Source organism: Nanorana parkeri, unplaced genomic scaffold (genome assembly GCF_000935625.1).
Source record: "Nanorana parkeri isolate BGI_ZX_2015 unplaced genomic scaffold, ASM93562v1 scaffold174, whole genome shotgun sequence".
In the NCBI taxonomy this organism is placed as follows: domain Eukaryota; kingdom Metazoa; phylum Chordata; class Amphibia; order Anura; family Dicroglossidae; genus Nanorana; species Nanorana parkeri.
This window is the reverse complement of record NW_017306442.1, coordinates 20,240-45,420: the sequence shown is the minus strand read 5'-3', so window position 1 is coordinate 45,420 and position 25,181 is coordinate 20,240. Positions and strand designations below refer to the sequence as shown.

Below are 25,181 nucleotides of genomic sequence, written 5' to 3'. Positions count from 1 at the left end.
TTAAAAGGTTTTCCCCTACCCCTGCAATAAGGAGTCCTCACTTCATACTGCTTCAGTTCACTATCTCAGCCTGTAGTGATGTCAAAGTGGAGCCAGGCAACAAGCCTTTAAAGGAGAACTATGGGGTTAAGGCTTTTCCCCATAGTTCTTCTTAGGGTAACGGGAGGACACAAACTAGCGTCCTCCCGTCACCCTAAGCTTAGTATACCGTGAGCTAGAGCTCGCGGTGTACTGAGACGCCGCAGCTGAATCGGATCCCGACAATTATGTCTGGATCCGCCCAGCTGTGTGAGTGACAGCTGGCTCTGCCTATTTAGAGGCAGAGCCAGCTGTACCAGCCCCCTCCCCCGTCCGTTCCGCCAGTCAGCGCTGGCGATTCGGAGCGGGGAGGGGGGAATCCAGCCCCTCCCCTGTCACGGCAGAGAGCTGTGACAGGATCGAGAAGTGAGCGAACGCCGCTATGTGTTCACTCACTTCCCGATCTACTGAGCCGACCTGTGACAGTCTCATTGTCACAGGTCAGCTAGAACTATGAGGTGAGTGAGAAGCACTCACCTCATAGTTCTCCTTTAAAGAAAGAGCTCAGCCTTTTTGCTCCCCATATTTTTCTCACGACAGGTTTTCATTAGAGAGTGCTATTCTTCGAGTTCTTATAAACTATAACCCTGTTTGCTGACTTTCCTGCATCTCTGAAGATTGGCAAAAGAACCAGAGAAGGGTCACCTCTGTCACAGAATGACATCCTGTCCACTTTCATTACTATAACCGAAGGCAGAAGTAATGTAGAGGTCAGATGAAGGAGGGGCAGTGTGTAAGCCCTGCTGATTTCCACTTACTTCTGATGTGTCATCCTCAAAACATGTTATCTTGAGTTCCCATTATGCTGTTGAATAACTAATACAAATAACCATTTTAATTAAAAACTACTGAAAGCATCCAACAAATATCAACCCCTCAAAGAAATCCATCTTAAGAGTTTTACATTTTTTTTAACAGCTGATCCCTTAAACAGACATCCTCGGTGCCGATAGACGGAAATACAGCAAAACAGCACAGTGCAGTAACCCAGAGCATCTAACAGAAGTGTACTGCAATATGATACTGTCAGGGGTTACTGTATTCTGTAAATTAAAGTGACACCAAACTCAGGAGTTAAATCTTAAAAATGTATTCAAGTACCTTAACTATTAATAGAAATGTATCTTATTTGTGTATCACTCGGCTGTAGATCCTCAAATCATCTCTGAAATTATGCTGACACTGTTCCTCATGGTCCCTGTGTGTGTTGTAAAGTAGTCACCGCTCCAAGCTCGCTCCTGTGATAAGACTACAACTAACAAATTAGTAAACTAAACATGAGATTGTAGTCCATCACAGAAGTGAGCTTGGAGCGGTGACTACTTTACAACACATACAAGGACCATGGGGAACAAAAGTAGCCACCCTCCAGAAGGAAGGACAGTGTCAGCACCAATTCAGAGTGATACACAGCTGAGTGATACACAAATAAAATACAGTTTTAATAGTTAAGGTACTTGAATGTATTTTCTAGATTTAACTCCTGAGTTTAGTCACATTGAATACAGCAAAACAGCACAGTGCGGTAACCCAGAGCATCTAACAGAAGTGTACTGAAATACAATACTGTCAGGGGTTACTGTATTTTGCAAATATTAATATTAAGTATTAATATATGAAATAGATGATACAGCATCTTCCTACTGTCCAACTTTTCACTAACACATAATTGTGCCTCCCTAGATGTCTTCTGTTCTGCCATTATATAACACATTAACTTCCACAAGCCTGATTCCATTAGATCCTTCAGTGTTATAATAATAGTACAATTGATTTCATAGCATTATGCTCTGCTTCCAAGACACACACATTTATAAGGAAAACAAATAAACACTTTTATGATTACGATGGCTATATCTAACTCCGCACACTTGCCAGCCATACCCATGCAGCAAATCTTGAATTGTCTGTTGCATTGTCTCTAACACACAAGCCATCATCAATGTCATGGCTTGTCACAGCCTTGTAGGACTAGATGTATAAGCAATTCTCCTTACCAGAAGCAGACTGCAGGCTCTCCAGACTCCAGTATCTAGACAGCAGTCCTCTCATTCCAGCACCACCCCAACCAACATAGCTACTGCTATCAGAATCTGAGCCAGAGGAAAGCCCTGAGCTCCCACTGCTATTGTGAGGATTCATTGAAGCACTTGAACATTGCTGCTGAGTTCTCATCTGGGCACACCGGCTGTCTGGGCAGCTGTGGCAGACAGGAGCCCCTTGTTGCTTCTCCCAGGCACTTGTACCTGGTAGTGCTGGCTGGATTGTGAGCTGCCTGGCGCTCCTTGTGGATTGCAACCTGACATCATAGGGGGCCTCTAGGGGGGATTCTCTCATCATGAGCACAATCATTGCTCTAGCTCACTTGTTACATGGCCAAGTGTCACCAGAATATCTTAGCAACTGCTGCTAATATACTTAGTTGGATGGCTTTAACTTTAGGCTGTACAAGTGAAATCAGTCTATTATCTGTGAGCGAAACGTGTGAGAAAAACCCTGCAGAGCCCAATACAATTCCTACGGTTCATCCCATTGATGTAACCACTGGGATGTCACCGGATTTGTCTCCCAGTGTGATTCATTTCGGAATGGGGAGATTTATACGTCGCTCACGAGTTAGAAAGGAATTGCATTCAAATTCATTTCTGGTTATCGAGTCACTTTGCGGCACAAGTCAAGCGCATATTTGCAGATTTTTACATTTTATTTCACTGTTTACAAAATAATTCATAAATGCACCCATATTGCAAAAAGAAAAAAAATTGTATTTATTCATTTTTTGCATTGGAGGCTGCAAACAATTGCAAGCTAAATCAGTAGATCGCGGACGCAATGCCCAGGCTCCTGACGACTCTTCCTCCAGCTCCAGGTCTGTACCTTTAGGCATGGGGCTGCAGAAAGTTATCACTGGACGTCTTCCCACTTGTACTCCATTGAGAACTATGAGTCCCTCTGCCGCAGTGCCAGACAGGACTTGTAGTTTTTTTATTTATAGTCTGTGAATGAATGTTGCGGATGTGCTCCACCTGCTCAGCAACACCAAATTATAAAATATACAGCAGCCTGTAGCGAGATTTAGGTAAGTGGGGGGCAATTTGAGGGTAAGGGGGCTGCAGATGGGCACCATGTTCCTTGTTACCCTTAAATATAGATGGATGGATCGCAGCAGTCTCTGGGAGTCGCCGATGCAAACCAGGACACATAGATATTTTACCGCCTACGGTTCTTGCTGTCCATGGGCAGGCTGTATGTTTTTCATAATCTCTAACATTTGGGGGTTTATTTATAAAAGTATTGCCCCGCTATACAATCCCATTTGCATGTCACTAGCACCCCTAGATGGTGTTAATGAGTCTATACCTGTCAGTGCCATCTAGAGGCACTAGTGCTCCCAGAATGAACCCATTAGGGTTGTTGCAGTGGTGAGGTGAGAAGTCTACCTATCTGTGCTAGAATTGTACATGGGCCATGAAAATCTCCCCACATGATAACTAGCTCTTCTGATCCTTAAAGTGGACCTTTACACTCAAAAATCAAATTCTACCAATGCATCACTCTATGTATGATGATTAATAATAACATAGACATGTCAGGTGTAAAATGCTGTGAGTATGAAATACTTACACTTGCAGTGCATTCACTTCCTGCTTTGAAAGGGCAAAATGACTGGGATTGCCTTGTCATCAGCAGAGCATTGCTGGGAAATCTCCTCTGTAATCTCATGAGATCTCAGGGAAAGGTATTTTCCTCCCCTGAGATTATGTGCATGGTCACATGTCCTAGTCACATGTCTAGTCACATGTGCCAGAAATCCAAGAAGTAATAGGAGAACTAGTAACCTGCCCTTAGTAAACATGGCCACTGTCAGAAGACTGTGGAAGAAAATAGAAATAGTGTTTGCAAAGAATACAAGGCCGGCAATTATCTAGAAGTTTGTGTTTGTAGATTGTCATTACTAAACATTTCTAAAGGTGTGTTTGTTGTTATTTTAAAGGTATGGGTAAAGGTCCACTTTTTTGTTCACACCAGAGCATTTAATCACGCGTTTTTTTCAGTGCTGAAACACATGAAAATGAAAATTCCCCATATTCCTATGGGGCCGTTAATGCAAATGTGCTTCATCGCGCGTCACAATACAGCTGTGGCTTGAATTACTCCCTGAGCTTAATTCGTGGCACTGATCAGCTCGTTTATGCTCTTTTTTGCACTTTTTTATTAGGGCGTTTCTGCAGCTGAGAATGCTTTTCATTGGACAACTGAAAACGAGCTCTTACATATGAACAGCAAATGCATGTAATACACGCTGGAATGCGCTACAAAAAACGTACAAAAAAAGCACTGAAACGCTGTCGCCCTGCTGTGAATGGGGCTTTACTCCTCCCCAGCTTCATCACCACAACTGATACACAAATGTATTGCAATCAATATGTAGACAAAATGGAAAATTAATGTGAAGGAAAGTAATTGGTGATTTATTCTGTGCAGATTATAAATTGAATACACAACTGGAGGTAGCAGTACTGGGGCCCTATCACAACTGCCCTTATTGTTCTTATACACTTCTAGGTGACATTCAGAAAAAAAACATGCTGGCATTTGCCTGAAATATGGTTATTTTACAGAAGAATACCTTCTGGCAAACAGGTAGATTGTGTTTGAAAATGAATGCATTGCTTGAGCGAATTTACAACATAAAAACACGCATACATTCATATTTTTGCACAGACGAAAACAAAATATCATAGTAAAAAAAAAACCTCTAACAAAAACAACATTGGTATGCATTCAATAAGAAATGTGTGTGGGCAGTATCTCTGTGTTGAGCTGTGTCCTTGATGGGAGGTTACCTCCTACTGCAGTTTATCTTCCACATGCCAAGTGGCTATGACTGAGATGAATGCCAGCAATGTAGTATGTAAAGTGTTTCTGTGTTCAGGCAATATTCTGTTCTGCTGGTCACCTTGAAACTAATGAGTCCCATGGCAAGGCATTACAAGTGCATTACAGTTAAAACTGTTCAAATACAGTAGCCATCCTTTTTGAAGTGGAGTAAGAATAATAGAGTCACACCGGTACCAATGCTAACCTTGAGCCATATTGGGGAATTGTAGAATGTGTATTGCCTACAGCGCACTTTTTGTGAAACGTTGCTAATTGATGAAGAGCAGGAGTTTTCACCAAGCCACTTTAACATTTAAGTCTCCAGCCCTTCTGGAAAATGTCAGACTGCTAGTCAGCATGGGTAACTCTTCCATAACTGTGGGCGGCTATTAATGTGGTTACTTAAAGGAGACCTATGGGGTCAGTGTTTTTCCCCATAGTTCTCCTTAGGGTAACGGAAGGACACCTAACCCTAAGCTACAGCTCGCGGTATACTGAGACGCCGCAGCCGGAGTGGATCCCGACTTAGACGACGGGATCCGACCAAGCTGCGTGAGTGACAGCCGGCTCTGCCTATCTAGAGGCAGAGCCAGCTGTACCCGGCCCCTCCCCCGTCCGTTCCGCCAGTCAGCGCTGGCAGATCGGAGCGGGGAGAGGGGAATCCAGCCCCTCCCCCTGTCACGGCAGAGAGCCGTGACAGGATCGAGAGGTGAGCGAACCCGGTATGTGTTCGCTCACCTCCCGATCTACTGAGCTGACCTGTAACAGTCTCATTGTCACAGGTCGGCTAGAACAATGAGGTGAGTGAAAAGCACTCACCTCATAGTTATCCTTTAACAATAGATACAGTCAACCTAGAGGTCTGAAGATCGCAGAGATTACTGGCAGACATCAGTTTAAAAAAGAACTCTAGGCAAATTGTTTATTAACCCTTGCAGTGGGTCTACCCCCACACTGCAAGGGTTAACTGGTTGTTTTGGTCTATGGCTGATATTAACAAAGTTATACTTACCTGAACCTGTGATCCGACTTGCTCTTAGACAAGTCCCTGGATCGTGTCTCCCCCGCTGCTACAGCAGTCTAAGGTCCCATAAATCATCACGGTCTGTACACAGTGTATAAACCTGAAGACACTGAGGGACATTCCATTTGCAGCAGCAAAGGATGAGACAGGCTCAGGGAGTGCTGTCACAGCCAGCCTGGCTTGGAGAATTGGGTGACTATTTTCAGCCCTAGCCCCACTGCAAGGGTTAATTGACCGTTCAGTATTTTGAAAAACAGCTCAGGAAATGGGCAATCAGAATGATCACTATGACCACACATTAATATCCAAACTTGAACATTTCTCCTGAGTAAAATATTTCTGAAAGGAATGTACAAATATTCCCCAAGCATGCTGGATGTTTTCTGTGAGTAATGCTAATATTTATTAATATAGTATGGAATTCCTTATAGAAAGGATCAGGGACAGATGTAGACTTCCTGCTCCCTAGGCCAACTATATTGTGCCCTCACCCTCGTAAGTCAGTTGACTAGCCTTAGTACAACATTAACACGATCAGATGTCATAACCATACAAAGCAAGACAAGGCCATGGATAGGAAGACTGAAAGAGACAATTTGCCCATTCTGTGTCAAAGCACCTAGAGCCGCCTAGGCTATTGTCCTATCATGCCAGCAGTTCAGTTCTAGTTTTACAGACACAGAGCAGGAGAACAGTAGGTACACAATACACTATTACACCAACAAAGGGACAGCGAGAATAAAGCTGGCTGTACACATGTAGATTTCCATACACAGGTTCATACAAAAAGTTTTCTCAGAACATTCGATAATGCCATCAGAAACCGGACGAATTTTGATTTTGGAATGAATGGAGTTTCCCGAACAAAAACCACAAACATTTTCCATATAGATCTAGAGCTGAGCAATCACAAACCGCTGATCGCTCAGTTCACGGTCTTTGAGTCTGTCAGTCACTGATCCCCGCAGGGATTCCCCCTCCTCTCTCTGTTCCCCCATTCCTCATTGGAGGGACAGACAGGGGAGGGGGCAGATACAGCTGGCTCTACAGAGACAGACCCAGCTGTCAATCAGGCAGCGGGGTGGATCCTGACAATATTGTCAGGATCTTTCCCAGCTGCAGCACGGCTTTGCGCTGTCAGCATATAGCGGGCAGTAGCCCGCTATATGCTGCCTTTGGGTCACAGAAGAACATTTAGAACAGAAGGACAAAAGGACTAAAGCCAAAAAAAAGGTTTTGATTTAGTTCTCTTTTAAGGATCCAGCTGGCTTGTACTGGCAAATAAGGCAGCAGACTGAAACTTGTCAGTTGGCAACATTATGTGTGGAAACCCAGATGCCCCTGGCAGCTCTGCCATCCTAGGCCACGGCTCACATTGACTATGCAAAAATGTAGCCCTATAAATGCTATGGTTTTATTCTATACAAGCACAGGGCATTTCTATGACACATAACATGATCACGGGAATAATGATAAAACAACACCACCACATACTGTTACACTGAAACATAATACAAAGTATATAATTATCATAACATAAACAGTTCTTCAGTTTATAAAACAAAGTACTACGTAAACCTGGACTGAATTCTTCCAATTATAAATAAACACCTTGCAGTGACATCCATTATGTTAGTGACTTCAGAAAGGTAGTGATAAGAAAATATGGAAATCATTACAGAATGATTAGTCACGTGGAACTCGGGCCACAACATTCCTTTAGGTTTTGGCTGAAGTGTTGAGAGGGGAGGATAGACTAGAACCTCTATTGGTGTCTTGGTCTCCACTGAAGAGATTTCACACTATTTAATTTCTTAATAATAGGGAGAACAGCAAGGTTTACCCTGTCACCTATGGTAAACCTTACCATAAGTGGCGGGGACAGCGAAAAAAAAACCCTCAAGAAAATGTTTTTTTTTTTCATAGTTATAATAGGGCCTGCTCTCATCAAAAATATTTTCAAAAATATAGAATATGACATGTTCATTTTTTGCAGGTTTTTTTTTGCATTATGAGGCACATCGAATTCAATTGCAATGCATCAAATTGCATCAAATGTAGGTTTTGATGCATTTTAATGTGTTGGCAACAGGTATTAACTAGACTAGGTCATTGGCTGTTAACCTTATCCACTCCAAATCCTAAATTCAAAAACGCATTGGAAATGTAAGTCAACACACGTTAATAACCCATGTGCATGCACACGGAAAACACACTGTCACATCACAATGTACCTGCACAACCCTACAAAACAAATCCACCTCTACACATATGCATAGATCTAAATGGTAAAATAGCTCCCAAAAACCATACCAGTTGGCCTGACTGCTGTCCCTCCAGATCAATTAGGCCAGTGATTCCCTAATACGTAGTGCTGTGGCTAAAGGGAACACAACTTAGAGAGGCAGATACATTGATTGGGTGGTCAGGCAAAGGCGGCAAATCAATGCCTCTGCATTTCACATTTCCAGTTCCTAAGCTATTATGTTAGGGCAGAAGTATTGTTATATTAGTGGCCTGGACTATTTTGTGGGTTAACAAAACTTTTGTTGTACTTTGGAACAGGTTACATTTAATTGCCATGAGTTATTTTTCCAACTTAGTTACCTATGTTACTATGTTAATGTACTTACCCGGAAATATAACTCGTCTGCCACAACCCACAAGATCTAGCCTGGTTGGTGTGCTCTGGGAAAAGGAGTGTAGCCTCAATGGGAGGAAGCGAAATATTTCATATGGTATGGTGGACTTGCTTCTATTTATTCTTACCTAAAAAGCAAAACAAGAATAAGACTTTTCTCCAATCCTTGGTATTCCAACCATTCCACCCTTTGGACCATAGGCATATTTATATGGCAGCTAGTTAGATATTTAGCAAACATTCTCTGCAGGTGAATCTTCCAGGCGCATGTGTTTTAAATGACAGTGATTGGTTCTCCACCAGAGAATGTTTAGTGAAAGTCACATGTAAATGCTTTATAAATACACCCCAAAGAGTGACATATAAATAATGTTACTGTGTTAAATATTAGTTCACTGGAAAGAACTACATGTTAAATAAAATCAGGAATATAAACAACAAGAAAAAAGAGAAATGTTAGTATTAATCTTTGTTACCTGTGCACGGCAAGATAAGTTAAGTGGGAGAAGAAATTGTAAAACATGAAGCTATTGATAAATCTGCAAAGGACTTTTAGGGATCATTCAATAAAACTATGTAAAGAATTATGTGCAGGAACTGTAGCAACCAATCAGACTTCAGCCGTCATCAGTTTAGAATGTATGTTGTAATATTATTTTTGCTTGTTTATTATGGGATATTTTGCTTTATATGTTGCTCTCTTCCTGATTAAATTACAGAGAAGGAAATACAGTATATTTCAGGAGGGCCCTGTGCAAAGAAACATGCTGCACGTCAGATTTGGCACTCTTATTCTAAGCCATCTATGGTGCCACCTACCCGAAGTCTGTCAGGGCTATTTACTTAAGGGTTAGGAGTTTGGAGAAGGCAGGAGAAGTGAACAATCTAGGACAAGATAGCTGAACTGGAATGCAAGCTTAATTGGAGAATCTTTCCAAATCAGCTATATTGGCCAATATTGTTCACTTCTCCTGTCTTCTCCACACTCTTCAGCCTTTTGTGAATAGCCCTGTGTGTCTATTAGGCACTCTTGGGCCACCTATAGTACATTAGGCAAGCATAGTTGTCTATTTCACCCATATTCTATGGCACCTCTAACATTCATCCCACTTCTCCACCTGCCCTATTGCTCATTTTACTGACATTAATAACTCCACTGGACCTCATACCACAGAATGTAAACATTACATACATTTACAGTGATGATTAGTAGTGGATGGAGTAGTGTCCTTCATCTGGACCACCTGGCTCCCCATATATCTCTTAAATACCTATTGCCTTTTTGAAGCTATGTGCAGCAAAACATGCAGTGCAGGCGCCATATCTTTCCCTGTTAAAAGTAGGATAATCTAGGTCTAGTAATATGCATTTCCTACTGCAGGACATATGTTTGAGGTCAAAATACTACCACCCTACTTGCTATGTTTATATTATATTGTTTGCTGTATATTATAAGTAAACAATATCAATAGATCTCCTTTGAATGTAAGTGTATATGCATTAGATACAGCAATGATGATAACAACCTTCTCTGTTATGTCAAATAAGAATGTATCAGAAATGTAAGCTTGATATCACTGATATAGTGTATAGGTTCAAATCTCTTTTGCGCAACAGTGTGTATTTACAATAGTCAAGGTGCTCATAAAAACAGGGCATACAATGAAGGCTTAGTTTCTACTACTCATACTGATATTCCTACTACTGTTACTACTGGGTGTTACACAATGAAAATGATTTTAATCTTTTGCCACCACTGCTCATTATCTAGATGTAGGGTCTTTTTACACCTATAGTATGAATATTCAGCAACAGATCTACAAAATGTACTTGAAGGAACCCTATGTTAAGCTGAATTTAGTGTTTGCTGCTAGGCTGTAGCCAGCCTGATCTCTGATTGTTATTGTTATCTACGTTTGTCAGGTTTTTCCTAGGCCCAGGACATTGTTTGGTTCTACCTGTTGCTGGGGAGGGTTCTCCACTCTCCAGTGGATAGAGTGAGAAGATACAATGTTGACTGTTATGACCATGTATGTCACTGTGGTCAATCACTAGGAGGTTTATGCCAGTGATATGATATAGGGAAGGGGATACAAATTTGGGGACACCTTCTAGAAGGGTCCTTTCCTTGCAGGCTTTGCCTGGAGAGGATATATGTGTAGTGCAGGGGTGGGGAACCTCTGGCCCTCCAGCTGTGGTGAAAATACAAATCTGATGATTCATCTGCCCCTGGGAGTCATGCCTGTGAGAATCTTGCAATGCCTCATGGAATTTGTAGTTTCACCACAGCTGGAGGTCCAGAGGTTCCCCACCCCTGGCGTAGAGGGATAGAGTAATTGGCTCCCAGGTCTGGGGAGGGTGAGAAGAGTCCAGAATTCCTTTGTCTCCCAGTTCTGTTGTCTGGGGAGGATACAGCTCCAGAACAAAGACACAAGGATTTAAAGTCTATGCTAGTGCCTAGAAATACAGGAAGGTGGCGATTAGGGGGAGCACATTCAGAAGAGTTGTACTCAGTCCATTGTCAATTTTGGCTTAAAGGTTCACTATTACAGGTTTATGGTCTTGGCTTAAAGGACCACTACTAGCCTATTACAGGGGCTGATGATATTCCAAGGTATCTATCTGTCTGGTCTCCCAAGTTCTACATTAGCATGTGATAGAGGCAAATATACTACTGAGTGATGGGTTTTTGCTTCTGTTTTCGGGTATCTTTTACCCCGAGCCATCTATCCTCTGGACACTGAACAAATAACTGTTGTAAAAGGAAGACTGACCAGGAAGACTGACAGAGTGGATGTCTATCATTGGTTCACCACTGGCGGGTTGGTGAGTGTTTGGGACACCTGTAGGCCAGATCACTGGTGGAAAGGCTAGGAGGGCTTGTAAAATCCAGCAGCTCTTTCGGAGGTTATTGCTACATAATATATGAGTTTACCTATGTTCTATTATGCAATTATGTTAGTGCAATCTGTAAAGTTAGGGAGACGCAATTATAATAGCGATTTTCCATGGTGCATATGCACAAAAATGTGGAAAGAAGAAATATGTTTTTTTTTTGCGTTTACCATTTTTTTCAGGGGGCTTGCTTAACAAGTGGGAATGTTACATGTTCTTTTTCATGCTTAGCTGCCATTCATAGATGTGAACTAGTCTCACAGAAATGATTGGAATGTCTACTTAAAATGGATTTTCATCCAGGAAAATATGTACTATTTACTGCAAGATAATGGTGTGAACATAAACATTGTGTGCTCCCTAAACTCTGTCTGTAAGTTTGCTGTGATAAAATAAATTTGTCTTTACATAAGGTGATTTTCATCAGATCTGGCCATGTTTGTATGGATCTGGTGAAACTCACTATGTCTATGTATGGGTAGCAGAAGACGTACGTATCAGAGTGATAATTTCTCTTGAAAACAGCCACCTGGAAGTGTCTGCTTGCCCTCCCCACTGAATGAACAATCTTTCCACATTCATGGAAAGCTTGTACATTCTTGGAAAGATTGTTCGATGAATAGTCAGTTGGAGCATATCTCCACATTCATTGGCCATCTGAAATCTATAGTTAAAGTGACACTAAACATGGGAGCTACATTTAAAAATTGCATTTAAATATCGTGACTATTAACAAAAATGTAGCTTATTTGTGTATCACTCGGCTGTAGATCCTTAAATGTTTTCTGAATTCCTGCTGACACTGTCCTTCCTTCTGGAGGGTGGCTGCATTTGTTTCCCATGGTCGCTGTGTGTGTTGTAAAGTAGTCACCGCTCCAAGATCACTCCCGTGATGGACTACAATCACAATACGAATAAGTAAACTAAACATGATATTTTAGTCCATCACTGGAGAGAGCTTGGAGTGGTGGCTACTTTACAATACACACAGGGACCATGGATGTCAAAAGTAGCCACCCTCCAGAAGGAAGGACAGTGTCAGCACCAATTCAGAGATGATTTCAGGATCTGCAGCCGAGTGATACACAAATAAGGTACAGCATTGTTAATAGTTTGGGTACTTGGATGCATTTTTAGGAGTTTAGTGTCACTTTAGCTTAGACTGGCACAGCACTGCCTGAATTTAATTTAGTGTAAATAAGCAACGTCCCTCTTGGATACGTTGCCTGGCTGTCCCTGGCTTACTGAGTCACTGACACATAACAAGCATCTAGTGAGTGAAACAAGAGGCACTTCAGAATTCCTGATCTGTATGCTTGTTCCAGGTCGTGACAAACAGGCAACTAGCATTTTTTAAAAGGTTTCCTTTCAGCCTTTTCATATGGAAACTACTGAATTTCGCCGTTATACATCTGCTGCTTATGAAGCAGGAAAAATGAGTATTAAGTATGTAACTATAAAAAGCTCCTAATAGTCTAATGGAGGACAGTGAACATGTTACCATATAACTCATTAGATTTTCCAATGCAAGCAGAAAATTAAATGAGACATCTGATAGGCTGTTATGGGCAACAGCAGCATATTCTTTTGACCCAGGTTAAGAGATGAACCTTCCTTTAAATACTCCTTAAGCTCTGTATAACTGCTACAGAGCTTCAGACTATACAAGCTGTTGTATGTATATGACAAATGTAGAATCCATCCTCAAAGTGAACCCGTGACAAACCTGGGAAATTCAACATAAGCACATGATGAAAAAATGCCAAAAAGTAGAAGTTGCCTTTAGTGGAAACTATTTGTTGGAACCATTAGTAGATTCAGAAATATTGACAAGTATATTTACATTCAACTCTCAAATTTTCTTTTATGAGTTGAGTTTAGTACTGCTTAATGAAATAATCTGTTAGGTGAAAGTGACCTCTGCTTATGCTTTTTTCACCACATGCTTAGTTGGTATTTTTCAGGTTTGAGAAAGCTTTACTTTAAACTAGAACCATGGCCAGGCTATGGACATTTAAATATTATGTATTCTTAAAAAGCAGCAAATGGTCCTCACTGACCCCAGTAGCTGCAAGGCCCCATGGAGCAGTTCATTCTTACAGTGAAAAGTTTAATTTTCCCCGAATGAGACACAGAGCAGATGCACAGGAAGATGGGAGAGAGCTGAGTGCTTAGAGCAGCTTAGCCGGACTTTTCTTGTCAAATTTGAGGATTATTACTCCACAGTGTCTGCAGCTACAGAGGTCAGTGAGGGCATGTTTTAAAGTTTATTTTCTGCTTATTAGGAAAATGTAGATCAGTGAATGTCCACATCCTGGCTACAGTTCTACTTAAGCTGACAAGGATACACACATGTAGACTGTAAGAGCAGCCAAGTATGTGTGATGCATCTTTAAAAGCCATATTCTGCCACCACCACCGCAGCTTGGGAAAACTGGATGAATAGTTAATCTCTATAACAAGATGTAACTTTAGTCAACCGCCATGGAATTTGGCAAGCTTCTCTTCCCACCGAAGATAGAGTACAGAAACTGTGAAACTTGGGCGGTTTCACAAAAATGAAAATAAATTAAAAAAAAGATATATTGCTTTATTCATGTCTGATATAATACTATTCATTATCAGCAAGTAAAGCAGAACCCACAATTTACATCCACTCATTCAGATATTCTTAATACGTTTTGGTCCCAGTTATTGTCTAAGGAAATATCCAATCAATATTGTTTCTATGAATTGCATGGCTGTTTAGGGCATGTCACTGGCATTGTATCTAGTGAATTGTAGTGAGTGTATCCCAACCCTGATAAGCAGTGGTTGCTGGACTGTCCTACAGTGTTCTGGCCACAAAATAATTGTAGAGATAACTACTGTAGTAACAGCATTTCTGACCAATGGTATTATGTTTTGTTAAAGGGAATCTGTAAAATATAAGAGATGCCATTGCTAACTTTTGCTTGCTGGTACATATTCTGGTACTATCATGCTTTTCCCATCTTCACTGGCCGGTGAGCCACTGATTTGCTAAGCTGCCATTTTACCCTACAGAATATCATCTGCATACCATTGTTCCCTTCTATCATTCCATTACTTTTATTATAAAATAATATTTTTTCAGAGCCTGAACTATTTACATATTAGTCCTTTAAAGTCACTAAAACTAAATGTAAACCAAATTGTACTGCCTGTTCATGGGCCTGGCAAAATATGTTTTCCAACACTTGACATTAAGGATGGCTTTAAGCCCCACCTCCGCATAAACCTCACTCCTATCTACCCATTTACACCAATGTTTTAGCAGAGAACGTCTGTCGCTTGAAAGTAGATACAGTTGGAGGATTTGCTTCTGCCATAGAATAGAAAGAGCATGCAAAGACAGGAGAGCAACGAAAAGAGGACAGAGCAAGAGGATGGATGTCATTCTTACTTGTGTGTTCTTCATTGGGCTTTGTGCTGGAATAGAGATTCCTGACTTGTTTACATTCATTGACTGCTTTGTCTGATTTACCCATAGGTCATCACAGCTGAAGCTTCTGAAGAGTGTGGAGTGAGGCTTTCTTTTCTCTGAGTCCTTCCTGCATCCAGCAGAGGCCAGCAGGGGTATTGTGGATGCTTTATTGGTTGTGTCGGTGTTTGGGAAAGTGAAAACCAGCATCTCAGAGGTCTTCTTCTTCTGGAGTATTTTCTCTCTTGGCATCTTTATAGCTGTTGTTTGAGTTGGTCTATTATCCTGTTTTCATTAGTATTAAGTAAAAATTGTGTAAGATCAGGTCGTGCTGACACTCACCTTAATGATGTTAAAGTGGAAGTCAAGGGAAGTGTTTTTTTAAATCTGTAGCAAACTTTATGCCTAAACTATAAACCCTACAATCCCTACATAATTTTACATTATTTTTGTTGAAATCAGATCTAAATTTTGTTCCTAACCTCAATAACAATTTTTTTAGGAGCTGTAGTGATGGTCTCAATTCTATCACTTCTGATCCCACCATGGTTTGCAGTGATTATTGTGATTATAAGGACCCATTGTTGTTCTAGTGACATCAATGCCCCTTTATCCCTCTCTCTGCCCATATAGGCTTAATGACAATAGCTCTCTGTGCCATGCCTAGTACCGTAAGTGTTTTGCACAGCAAATCTCTTCCCCATGTCAGTAGAGTACATCACATTACCATTGTGACACTCATGACAGTAGGACCATGTCATTTTATTGTAGAAGACAATTTGTTTAATTAATGGTTTTATTGCATGTAATGGAGTGGGTTTCTCTGTTAAACTATGTCTTTGTTCTGGTGCCTTGGCTTCCACTTTAATTGTAGCATAAATCACTGAGGAAAGACTTATTGATGTACTTTAAAGATTGGCATTGTAAATAAATGTTTACTGTTGAGCACTTTGACCTCGTATTACACATTTCTAGGACTTTATACTGTCTGAGTTGACAGGTAGTGAGGTGTGTGCTTTTGGGGTGCTTCAAACTGTCAGCTTTCATTATAGTGCACACCAAGCTTCAAGGGTCATTGGAGAGCAGAAGAATTTTTGAGATACAGGAATCTGCAGGCACCTTGAAGTTACTACATTGAGAAAACTGCAAACAATAACTTAAATGGGTCATGGTTAGTGCACACATGACCAAAAACACCTGGCAGCTTGAGTTAGACCAGTACTGTCCATCTGCCATGACCATCACTCTCTCCATTTCACTCTCACTCTTCAATCTCTTGATTTACATTGAGGAATAAGGAGAGGTACCTTTTGCAATAAAAAGTGCAAGAATCCAAAGTGTGCTGGGGTAGAATGCATACTTTGGTGAGGATAGCAGTCACAACAGTCCCCAAGCGATTAAGGAATGCAGTGGACTATTCATCTTATTAACATCTACCAAACTTAAATATCGGTTTTGGCTGGACTGGACTACAGCCATAGCAGACCCTGTCACTGCTATAAGGATCAGCACAAATGGGCCCAGTGCAGTCTGACTGATATTTATTTGTTTTAGCTTGGTCGCAGAGTATATCATAACAGCATTATATTCCATAGATTCTGGTATTAGATCAGAACACAACTAGTAAAAATCATCTTAAAATAACAGCTCTTAACAAATAATTTAGAGTAAAATTAATGTTTATATAGTTCATACACTTCTGTTGAATTCGCAGAGTAGTGGAATGGGGGGGGGCCTTTTATGGGTTTTCTACGAGACTCTATGTTCACTTTCTGGGGACCAACCCTATAAAAAAATATCAGTCATTTAAGATTTTGTGGCATGCATCTAGTACTCACTATTGGGAATATAACATGCCCTGCTGCAAAACGTAAAGATAATTCATTGTTAAAATATGGCCAATATTTTGAAAAAATCATTTTATTAACCAAGAGCATTCAAAGGTCCTAATATGTTTACTAATCTAAAACATCATATACCTTTAATTTAAAAAAAGAGGTAAATCTGACAGTTTAAAGCACGTTGTTTCTGCAATGGCAGCATTATATGTAATTATATTACTATGAACAGCATGGAACACATGACCAAAATATTTTCATAAGATACAGATACATGATAATCAAGAAAGAAACCCATGCAGGATCTCTTTAAGGCCTACTCAAAACTTGTTCTGAGTCCTATTCAGGGTAATTTGACTGACTTCTTATGCCACCTACTGGTAGTTTGAACATAAGAATCAAGTTGTGAATTCACCTTGTGTCCTGGTGGATCAGTGTACTGTATACAGTATCATCAAGCCATACCACTGTCATGGGGCTTAGGAGCAAAGGAAACTCAGCACTAAAACCTATGTCTGTTGTATATTTGCTTATCCAGACAGCAATAGCATTGGCAAGTAATTCAGATAAAAATGATGTATGCATTTCAACAACTTGTAACAGATTGTCTTGAAAGAAGATAGCCTGCTGCTGCATCATTTCCTGCTTTATAATGGTACGGTGCTTATAACTGTGAACCATTAAATAGAGTTCCTTATGGGAACAGCTATTAACTGATATACTCCTGAGCACTGTTTGTAATCTAGTTTGCACAGCACTTGTAAACGAAATTCCTAAAATCCATTAAAACAAACAAGATGAGAGCTGTAGGCCTCATTCACACTGGGCAATTTGGGACCCCTGCTGCAGGAATCCCAGATCTCGCATTTAGATGCGGCCGCTGTACCCATTCACGTTAATGACCAGTTAACAGAAGCCTCATCTGTAACCAGCAGTATGCATGTAATCATAGGTGATACAATGACATGTGGTATAGATAACTGTTGCTGGACGCATCTGTCCTGCATGCAAGGACAGTGATCTATTCCAAACCGAATGTAATTGTATCACATAGGATTACCTGCGGACTGCCTCTTACAGTTGCGGACGCCTGGGATTCCTGCTACAGGAATTCATAGGTTCTTGTCACAGGAATCCCAAATTGCCCAGCGTGAATGTAGCTTTAAGCCTACTTACTTTCTGTCTTGTAGACACAACAGGATGTGAGAGGAAACCTCTCTGAAGTGAGACAAATCTACTTTTACTGAGACGAGTACCCCAAATGGAAGATTTCCCCTCTATTCCTGTTCAGGTGACAACTTAAAGCAGAACTACAGCTATAATTATGTATATATATAGATATATATATATAGATATATATATACATACTTATAGTGTGCCAAGCCGGACCAATGTAAACATACTATATACATAATATATTATAGTATATTTTTTTAAAGCTGGAGTTCTACTTTATTTTTTTGCATTTGTTTTTTCCTCCCTTCTCAGTGACAATGATCTCTAGGAAAAAACAGAGAGAGAGTGAATCTGCTTAGCAGAGCAATAAAACCTGGGAGAGGTTCTAACTGGTTTTTTTCGGTATCGAGTACCGATATTTATATTTTGGTACTCGCCGATACCAAGTACTGATAACGGTACTTCCTCTAGCATGGGGCCGGCTTCCCGGGCAATCAAGAAGCTGGGCAGCAGGTAATGATTGCCCGGGAAGCCGGCTCCATGCTGTTTGGCCGACTCCATGCTGATTGGCCGGGAAGCCGGCTTCCTAGCCAATCAGCCAGCCTCCTGGCCAATCAGGAAGCCACAAGGTGGGTCATTACCTACCACCCGGCTTCTTGATTGGCCGGGAAGCCGGCTTCATGCTGTTTGACCAGCTCGATGCTGATTGACAGGGAAGCCGTGTTCCCGCCAATCAGCATCTACCTGGCCAAAGAGCATGAAGCTGGCTTCACAGCCAAACAGGAAGCCAGGCGGCAAGTCATTACCCACCAGCCAACTTCCTGATTGGCTGGGAAGCTGGCTCCATCTTTTCCTGTGGCATTGCCAGTCAGAGGAAATCTCCCTTTAACCGGAAGTTCCAGTATTGGGGGCAAGTATTAGAGCATTTGGTGAGTACATGTACTCCCCCAAATACTTGGTATTGGCACCGATACCAATACTAGTATCGGTATCTATGCATCCCTAGTTCTAACCCTCCTCCTCACTCACTATACACTACTAGAAAATAAAGTTTGCCTTTAGATACATTTATATGGATAGTTTGCTCTACTGTTTACTATGACAGTGGTCATTGAGAATGAAAGTAAAAGAAACATTGCTTTTCCCACAGACACTAATTAGAAAGTAATCCAGTGAGTGCTAAAAGCAATTTACTTCTTCTATCTGATACTTTGGATCATAAAGCCTGGTATATTTTATTATTATTTTTCTTCTACAGAGAATTCTTAGAAAGTAAGAAGTACTTACTTCATCACGTAGTATATCACTTGTTGAAGAAGCAGTATATATGCTAGCCTGAGACTGGCTGCTGATGCCACTGTCCTCCTTTTGTAACTCATTTTCCAAAGAGCTTACTTGCCAAGGCTTAAACCCTGTGGATGCTTCTTTTGAGTCCAAATAACCTTCCAATGGAGAGCAGTTTCCAAGAGAAGACATAGAGGTAGCACTGGCCCTGGAATTACGCAAACTTTTACGTTGATAAGTAGGCCATTGGCTCTGTGGTTTTGGGCTCATGGGTCGACAAGGCATGGAGTTTAGATCAGAACTTAAGAATATGTTAGAATAAGACATAGTGGGTGAATGCTTGCCCATTAAAGACTGTTCATTTGTGTTAACTGTTGAGGAGCTTATAGCCTGATCAAATGAAGTCCTTGCATTTGCCCCACACTTCTGAGGGCTTCTATTATCTACATCATCAGTTCTAAGGTTTTTTGAGTCTGTGGTTGTACCTTTGTCACTGTTAGATTCTGTGCAGTTAATCTCCTTTACCTCAGCAGGAGAGCTACTAAGCAGGTCTGGAACCACTGATGAGTTTTCAGTCCCAGGTTCCAACTTCTCTGTAGAAGGTTTCCTTGGCTGGTTTGGGCTAATGGCATGTGTTGACAAATTTAGCACACTAAGTCTTTTGAGCGAATCTCTTTCCTTGTTTTTTCGTAGTGCTCTCCAAGACATTTGATGAGCTCTGATCTTTTTCTTTTCTTCTTTGCTGTCAGGCTCTGTTTGTTGAGTTACATTTTCTTTTTCTAGATTTTTAAAATCGAAAAGACTGGAGAAAGATTTATGAGCCCAAGACAACCTGTCTTTTAACCCTTTGCCCTCTACATTTTTATTGCTCTTCATGTCATTGCTTTCACACTGTGGCTTGGGTAGGTCATTGTTTTGTGGTACCTCAGTAGGTTGTGGAATACTGACAATTGGCATATTGCATCTGAGTCTAGTGAAATTATCTATATCTATTCTTCCAGGTCCTGAGGCCTTTCTCATACTTCTGTTATACAGAAAATTATTTTCAAATAGTTCATCATCAGATAAGTCTGAGTTCTGGTCCTCTTTGCATACATTTGTCAAATGTCTAGCACTTAAAATTGGGGGCTTAAGGGATTGCAGAGGTTTACATTCTGTGTTGCTTTTTATTTCTGGTGGCTTAACACTATCATTTATCTCTGTGTTATTTTCCAGTTTGACTGGATCAGAGGCCTCTTCTGGTATCTCAGAAACAGGAGACAAAACTGAATGCCCACTGCCTATATGTGCGATTGTGTCATCTTCCAACTTTATGCTGTTCCTAGATTGCTCACACTTTTCACAGTTATCTTCATTTTCAGTGCCATTAGAGTTAATAGAGGTAGTTTTTTCATTCAGATTTGACCTGGCAGCGGAAGACATGTTTGTGTTCTCTGCTGCTCCATTCTTTCCATAAATGGATGCTTGTGTAGGTGACAAAGTGTCCTCCATATTACTTTCTTTATAGAATGAGTCATTACATTCCTTTTCATCATCAAGGTCATCATCTGAGAAACTGAATTCTTGATTATCTGAACCGTCTGAACTTTCTTCACTATACAAAACATGTGGAGGAGCATTTGGTGAAACTATAAGATCCATGCTTGATTGTTCCTCTCTATCATTTGCCTTGGGTAACTCTGTGTCCTTTGTCTCAGATATCACAGTGCTTTTTTCTGCCATACAAGGTCTATTTAGAGAAACAATTAAGTCCACAGTAGACTGTACGTCTAATTGATTTTCCTTATTTATCTCCATGTCTTTTTCTTCAAACATTAAAGCAGTGTAATTTTCCGTACAAGGCCCATCTAGCATCTTATTCCACTGTTGATGATCTTGTTCATCTTGGCTTGTTTGTAATACTTCATGGTCTATGGCAATTGCATGCAAGCCTTTCATATCTATATTTTCTTCAGTAAAATTAATGTCCTCTGTTTTGTTTTTTGTGTTGGCTACATCTTTAGTTATCAGTGCATCTGTGTCTAAATCTCTGTTAGAGACAAACCTGGAACAGTCCTGAGTGAATATTTCACTAATATCGTGTAAAACGTTGGTTTGAGAAGGAAATGTTTCTATACATTGTTCTTCAACACAGCTGATATTGTCAAATTTGTTCCGTTTTGCCTGGGCACCTGTTCTCTGAATAGATATTATAATAAGAGCAGTTTTATTAGAGGAATCAGTAACTGCATTAGTAAGTTCTGATTCTGTTCCTGGTGTTTTATATTTCTCTCCATTCGAATGCTTCAGTGCTTTATCAATGTAATTTGTGTTGTGTTGAGGCACAGTGGGTGTTATTCTAGTCTCTGAAGAATTACATTTATAGGCTACTAATGAGTTTTTGACATTTTGAACAGTATCTTCACATGTATCTGGTTGTGTTGCACCACAAACTGATTCAACACCATCATCCTCTGTGGAACCAACATGTATGGTGTCTTGTGTATCTATAAGAAACGTCTCTTGTTGTGTCCAATGATTGTGAGAGCTGTTATTCCAGTCTTTTGAGGAATGAATGTCCTCTTGATAATTATCCTCCTGAGCTTGAATTTCCTCTTCCGTTGATGTCCTCATTAAAATTCCATTAAATTGATCGAGACATGTAGAATATGTATTCAGATTAAGGTTTTCTGTAGAGAAAGACTTTGTAATTGCACTTGTCTCATTTCTTGTGCTGTTATTGTTATGTTCTATTGGACTTGTGATATGGTAAGAAGTGGGTTTAAAATGAATGTTAGGAAGGCTTTGATGATATTCACTTAAATAGGCAACTGTTAAAGTATCTGATCTTGCACAGGATAGACAGCCTTCTGATAGGGATATGGTGTTCACTCCGTTTTGTTTAGCTGCAGCACTTACAAAACAATTTTGTGTGTCTATCCTTATTGCAATATCATCTTGCAGATCATTTAGGGATAAATGATTGTTTTCTGTATCATCCCTAGCTTTTAGATCTGAGAATAGCAAATTGTTCTTTATAGTCAGTTCTTTTTCTGTTTCTTCTGTTTCTGTGTTGTTTAGATCAGATGTGAGATTTTTTTGAGATAAAAAGAGTTCTGTTTGTGAACAGAAAGATAACTTTGAGTGATCCTTTTGGCTGCATAGAGTGTCTTTTGAGAAATATGTGTTTGAATTAATGCTGTTCTGGATATTGGAATACACAGATTTGTTTTTTTCCAGTAGAAGACAGTCAGATCTTTTGTTCAGTTCATCTGTTGTGTCACTGCACACTGAATCAATGTCCGATACACTTTCAAACACTTCACTTTTTAGTTCAGATGGACTTTCACTGAAGCATGACCTAGTTTCAAAATAATCTTCATCTTGGTCCAGAATGCACCCAGACTCACAATGCTCAGCATCAGGGTCTTCATTAAGTTCTAGTTTATTGTCCGAATCTTCAGTTACATTAGGACTCTGTAATGATAAACACATGTAAGTTCTTGAAATAAATAAAAAAACAGACTACAGAAAATGTAATTATATATTTTAAATACTGCAATATCATAGCGGATGATTATTTAAAATCTACTCAAATTGTAAACATTTAGAAAAAAACTATTGCACAAAATCCTTGACTTTTTCTGTTCTGTGATGTCCATCTGAACTGGCTTACAGAAAAACTTGGCCTGCTGCTAATTCTCCTTTGGAATGTATTACTTGTAGAGCAGCTAGAGATGGCCAAGTTCAGTGTTAGAGAAATTGCCTTACAGTTTAGTATTGTTTTTAGCATGAACTGCACTTTGGTGTAAATAAGCTTTTAAGCAGTAAACTTCATTTTAGGGTACACTCCATATGAACATGAAGCTGTATTTTCTTAAAGTTATAAACGCAATCAATAAAATCTAATATAAGTGTTAACATGCTCATGTAATATCAAAAAGTTGTTTTTAATCTACTCCTGGAGCTTTCATTGAAATAATGCCTGATGATTTTGTCATGAAGATAATTGTTCAGAAACTTCCTGTTATAGCGTGACAACTGTCTCACTATTGTTCTTACTGCTTACTGCTTATTTCTGTCTTATTTAAGTCTGAAAATGTTTATTATTAACATTATACAGGATTTACATAGTGACAACAGGTTGTGCAGTGCTTTACAATACAAGGAAGACATTACAGTTATAATACCAATGAAGACAAGATGAAAAGGAGGGCTTACAATCTAAAAGCTCTAGACAAACTTAGACACAAATATACGAGATAGTTGGAACTTTGTTTCCATTTACATTTTTTATGGGGTAACAGTAAAACCTGACCCTTTTGTTTCATTTGTTTTTTGACCCATGTTTATTATTTCATATTCTGGTTAATATTTGGTGTCAAATGTGTGATCCTGTTGCTGGCTAAGGAGCGAGACATGCAAGCAGCTGAGTTCTCCACTTCTTTGTGTCCTCCATAGCAATCCTGCTATTTGTAGGCAGGATCCCAAGTGTAACATTAGCCTAAGATAAAGGTTTATGATGAAATAAAAATATCTCTTTGTTTTCTCTATTTCCTTCCTAACAATTATTACATTGTATCTGTGTACTTATGACATAGTACACACCTATAGAAAATAAACAGGATGAAGATATGTAGCATACTTCTTTTCTAAAAAAATAAAATGTGAATGGCATAAAGTTCACTCAAAAGTCATATTTGACTTACATCTGCAGCCCATTTGATGGAGTTACTTGCTGGAACACTTCCATCTCGCTTGACAATAACACTTGACAATACGCCCAAAAAACGTCCAAAAAAACGCGCGTTAAACGTGCATACAGGAAACGCCCAGGTGTGAACACAGCCTTAAGGACCTTAGCTGTGAGCAGTTCTGGATTTTCATCTTGGGAGCCTTGTAGACACAGAGCCTTTGCTCCCCAAACCAGCACAGTCCTGTTGAAATCACCTTTTTTACATATTTACAATGTATTTTCTAGGTTTCTAACCTGGCTTATAATATTCAAACATTGTACTAAAGCTAAGTTTTATATATGTCTCAAGTTAAATCCAGTTGTGACTGCAAGGTCTCCTCTTCTTAGGTCCTGATCTTTTTTATTACCCCCATAGAGTTTTAGGTGGAATTTTCAACTTCTGGTGTTCAGTTCTCCATAATATAACTTAAATTGAAGCTGAACTCCCAGTATTAATTTTTATATATACTTACATTGGTCCAGCTTGGCCTAATGTAAATAGGCATATTTTATACCTGAAAGGGCTACAGGGATCCTGTAAAACACTGTAGTAGCCGGCACTACTACAGTGCTTTACAGTGCTCTTCCGGGTCCTGTATTTGGAGCTGTGCTGAGCAACTTTACATCTGCCGTTAAAATTTAGTGGGTTGCCCACTTGATACAACGGCCATTAAATAAACACCTGCTTTTTTTATGAATGAATACTCTGTGTTCTCTGCTTGGACAAGGGATCCGACAAGGGGTGCCGAACCATACCAAGCAGTGCCGAGTCCCACATCAACTTAAGAGCAGACACCTCCCAGCTGAAGAGCTACAAAGACCTGTTTGACTATTTAACTTTCAGTATCTGCAAATAATTAATATGCGTTTTTTAGGTTGGTTGTTCAAAAATTCTTATTTTGTTATATAATGAATTTATTCTCACACAAAACAAACTGATAAAGCTGAACTTCAGGCAAACTGCTAAATACACAGATGAAATACATATACAGGTGAAACTCGAATAATTAGAATATCGTGCAAAAGTAATTGCAGTAAGTGCTGCAAAAGGGGCCCAAACCAAGTACTGAGTACATATGCATGCTTGTACTTTTCAGAGGTCCGATATTGTTCTATGTACAATCCTTGTTTTATTGATTGCATGTAATAATCTACTTTTTTGAGGTTGTGGATTTGGGGTTCTTGGGGTTTTCATGAGCTGTAAGCCA

General features: G+C 40.0%; 1 protein-coding gene across 3 annotated transcripts in view; it reads right to left on the bottom strand.

Moving 5' to 3' along the window:
• ARHGEF4 (Rho guanine nucleotide exchange factor 4) overlaps positions 1–20,933 on the bottom strand; it is a 77,750-nt gene extending 56,817 nt beyond the window's left edge. The window contains exons 1-3 of one of the 3 annotated variants that reach the window (XM_018554825.1): positions 19,263–20,933; positions 14,944–15,246; positions 8,617–8,752 (exon numbers count right to left, since the gene is read on the bottom strand). In XM_018554825.1, coding sequence (XP_018410327.1) covers positions 8,617–8,752; positions 14,944–15,246; positions 19,263–20,900 — 2,077 coding nt within the window. In that variant the 5' untranslated portion in view covers positions 20,901–20,933. Of the gene's footprint in view, positions 1–2,075; positions 2,389–8,616; positions 8,753–14,943; positions 15,247–19,262 lie in introns of those variants that run through there. The other 2 variants (XM_018554827.1, XM_018554828.1) reach the window with 2 other exon arrangements.
• Between the last annotated feature and the right edge of the window lie 4,248 nt (positions 20,934–25,181).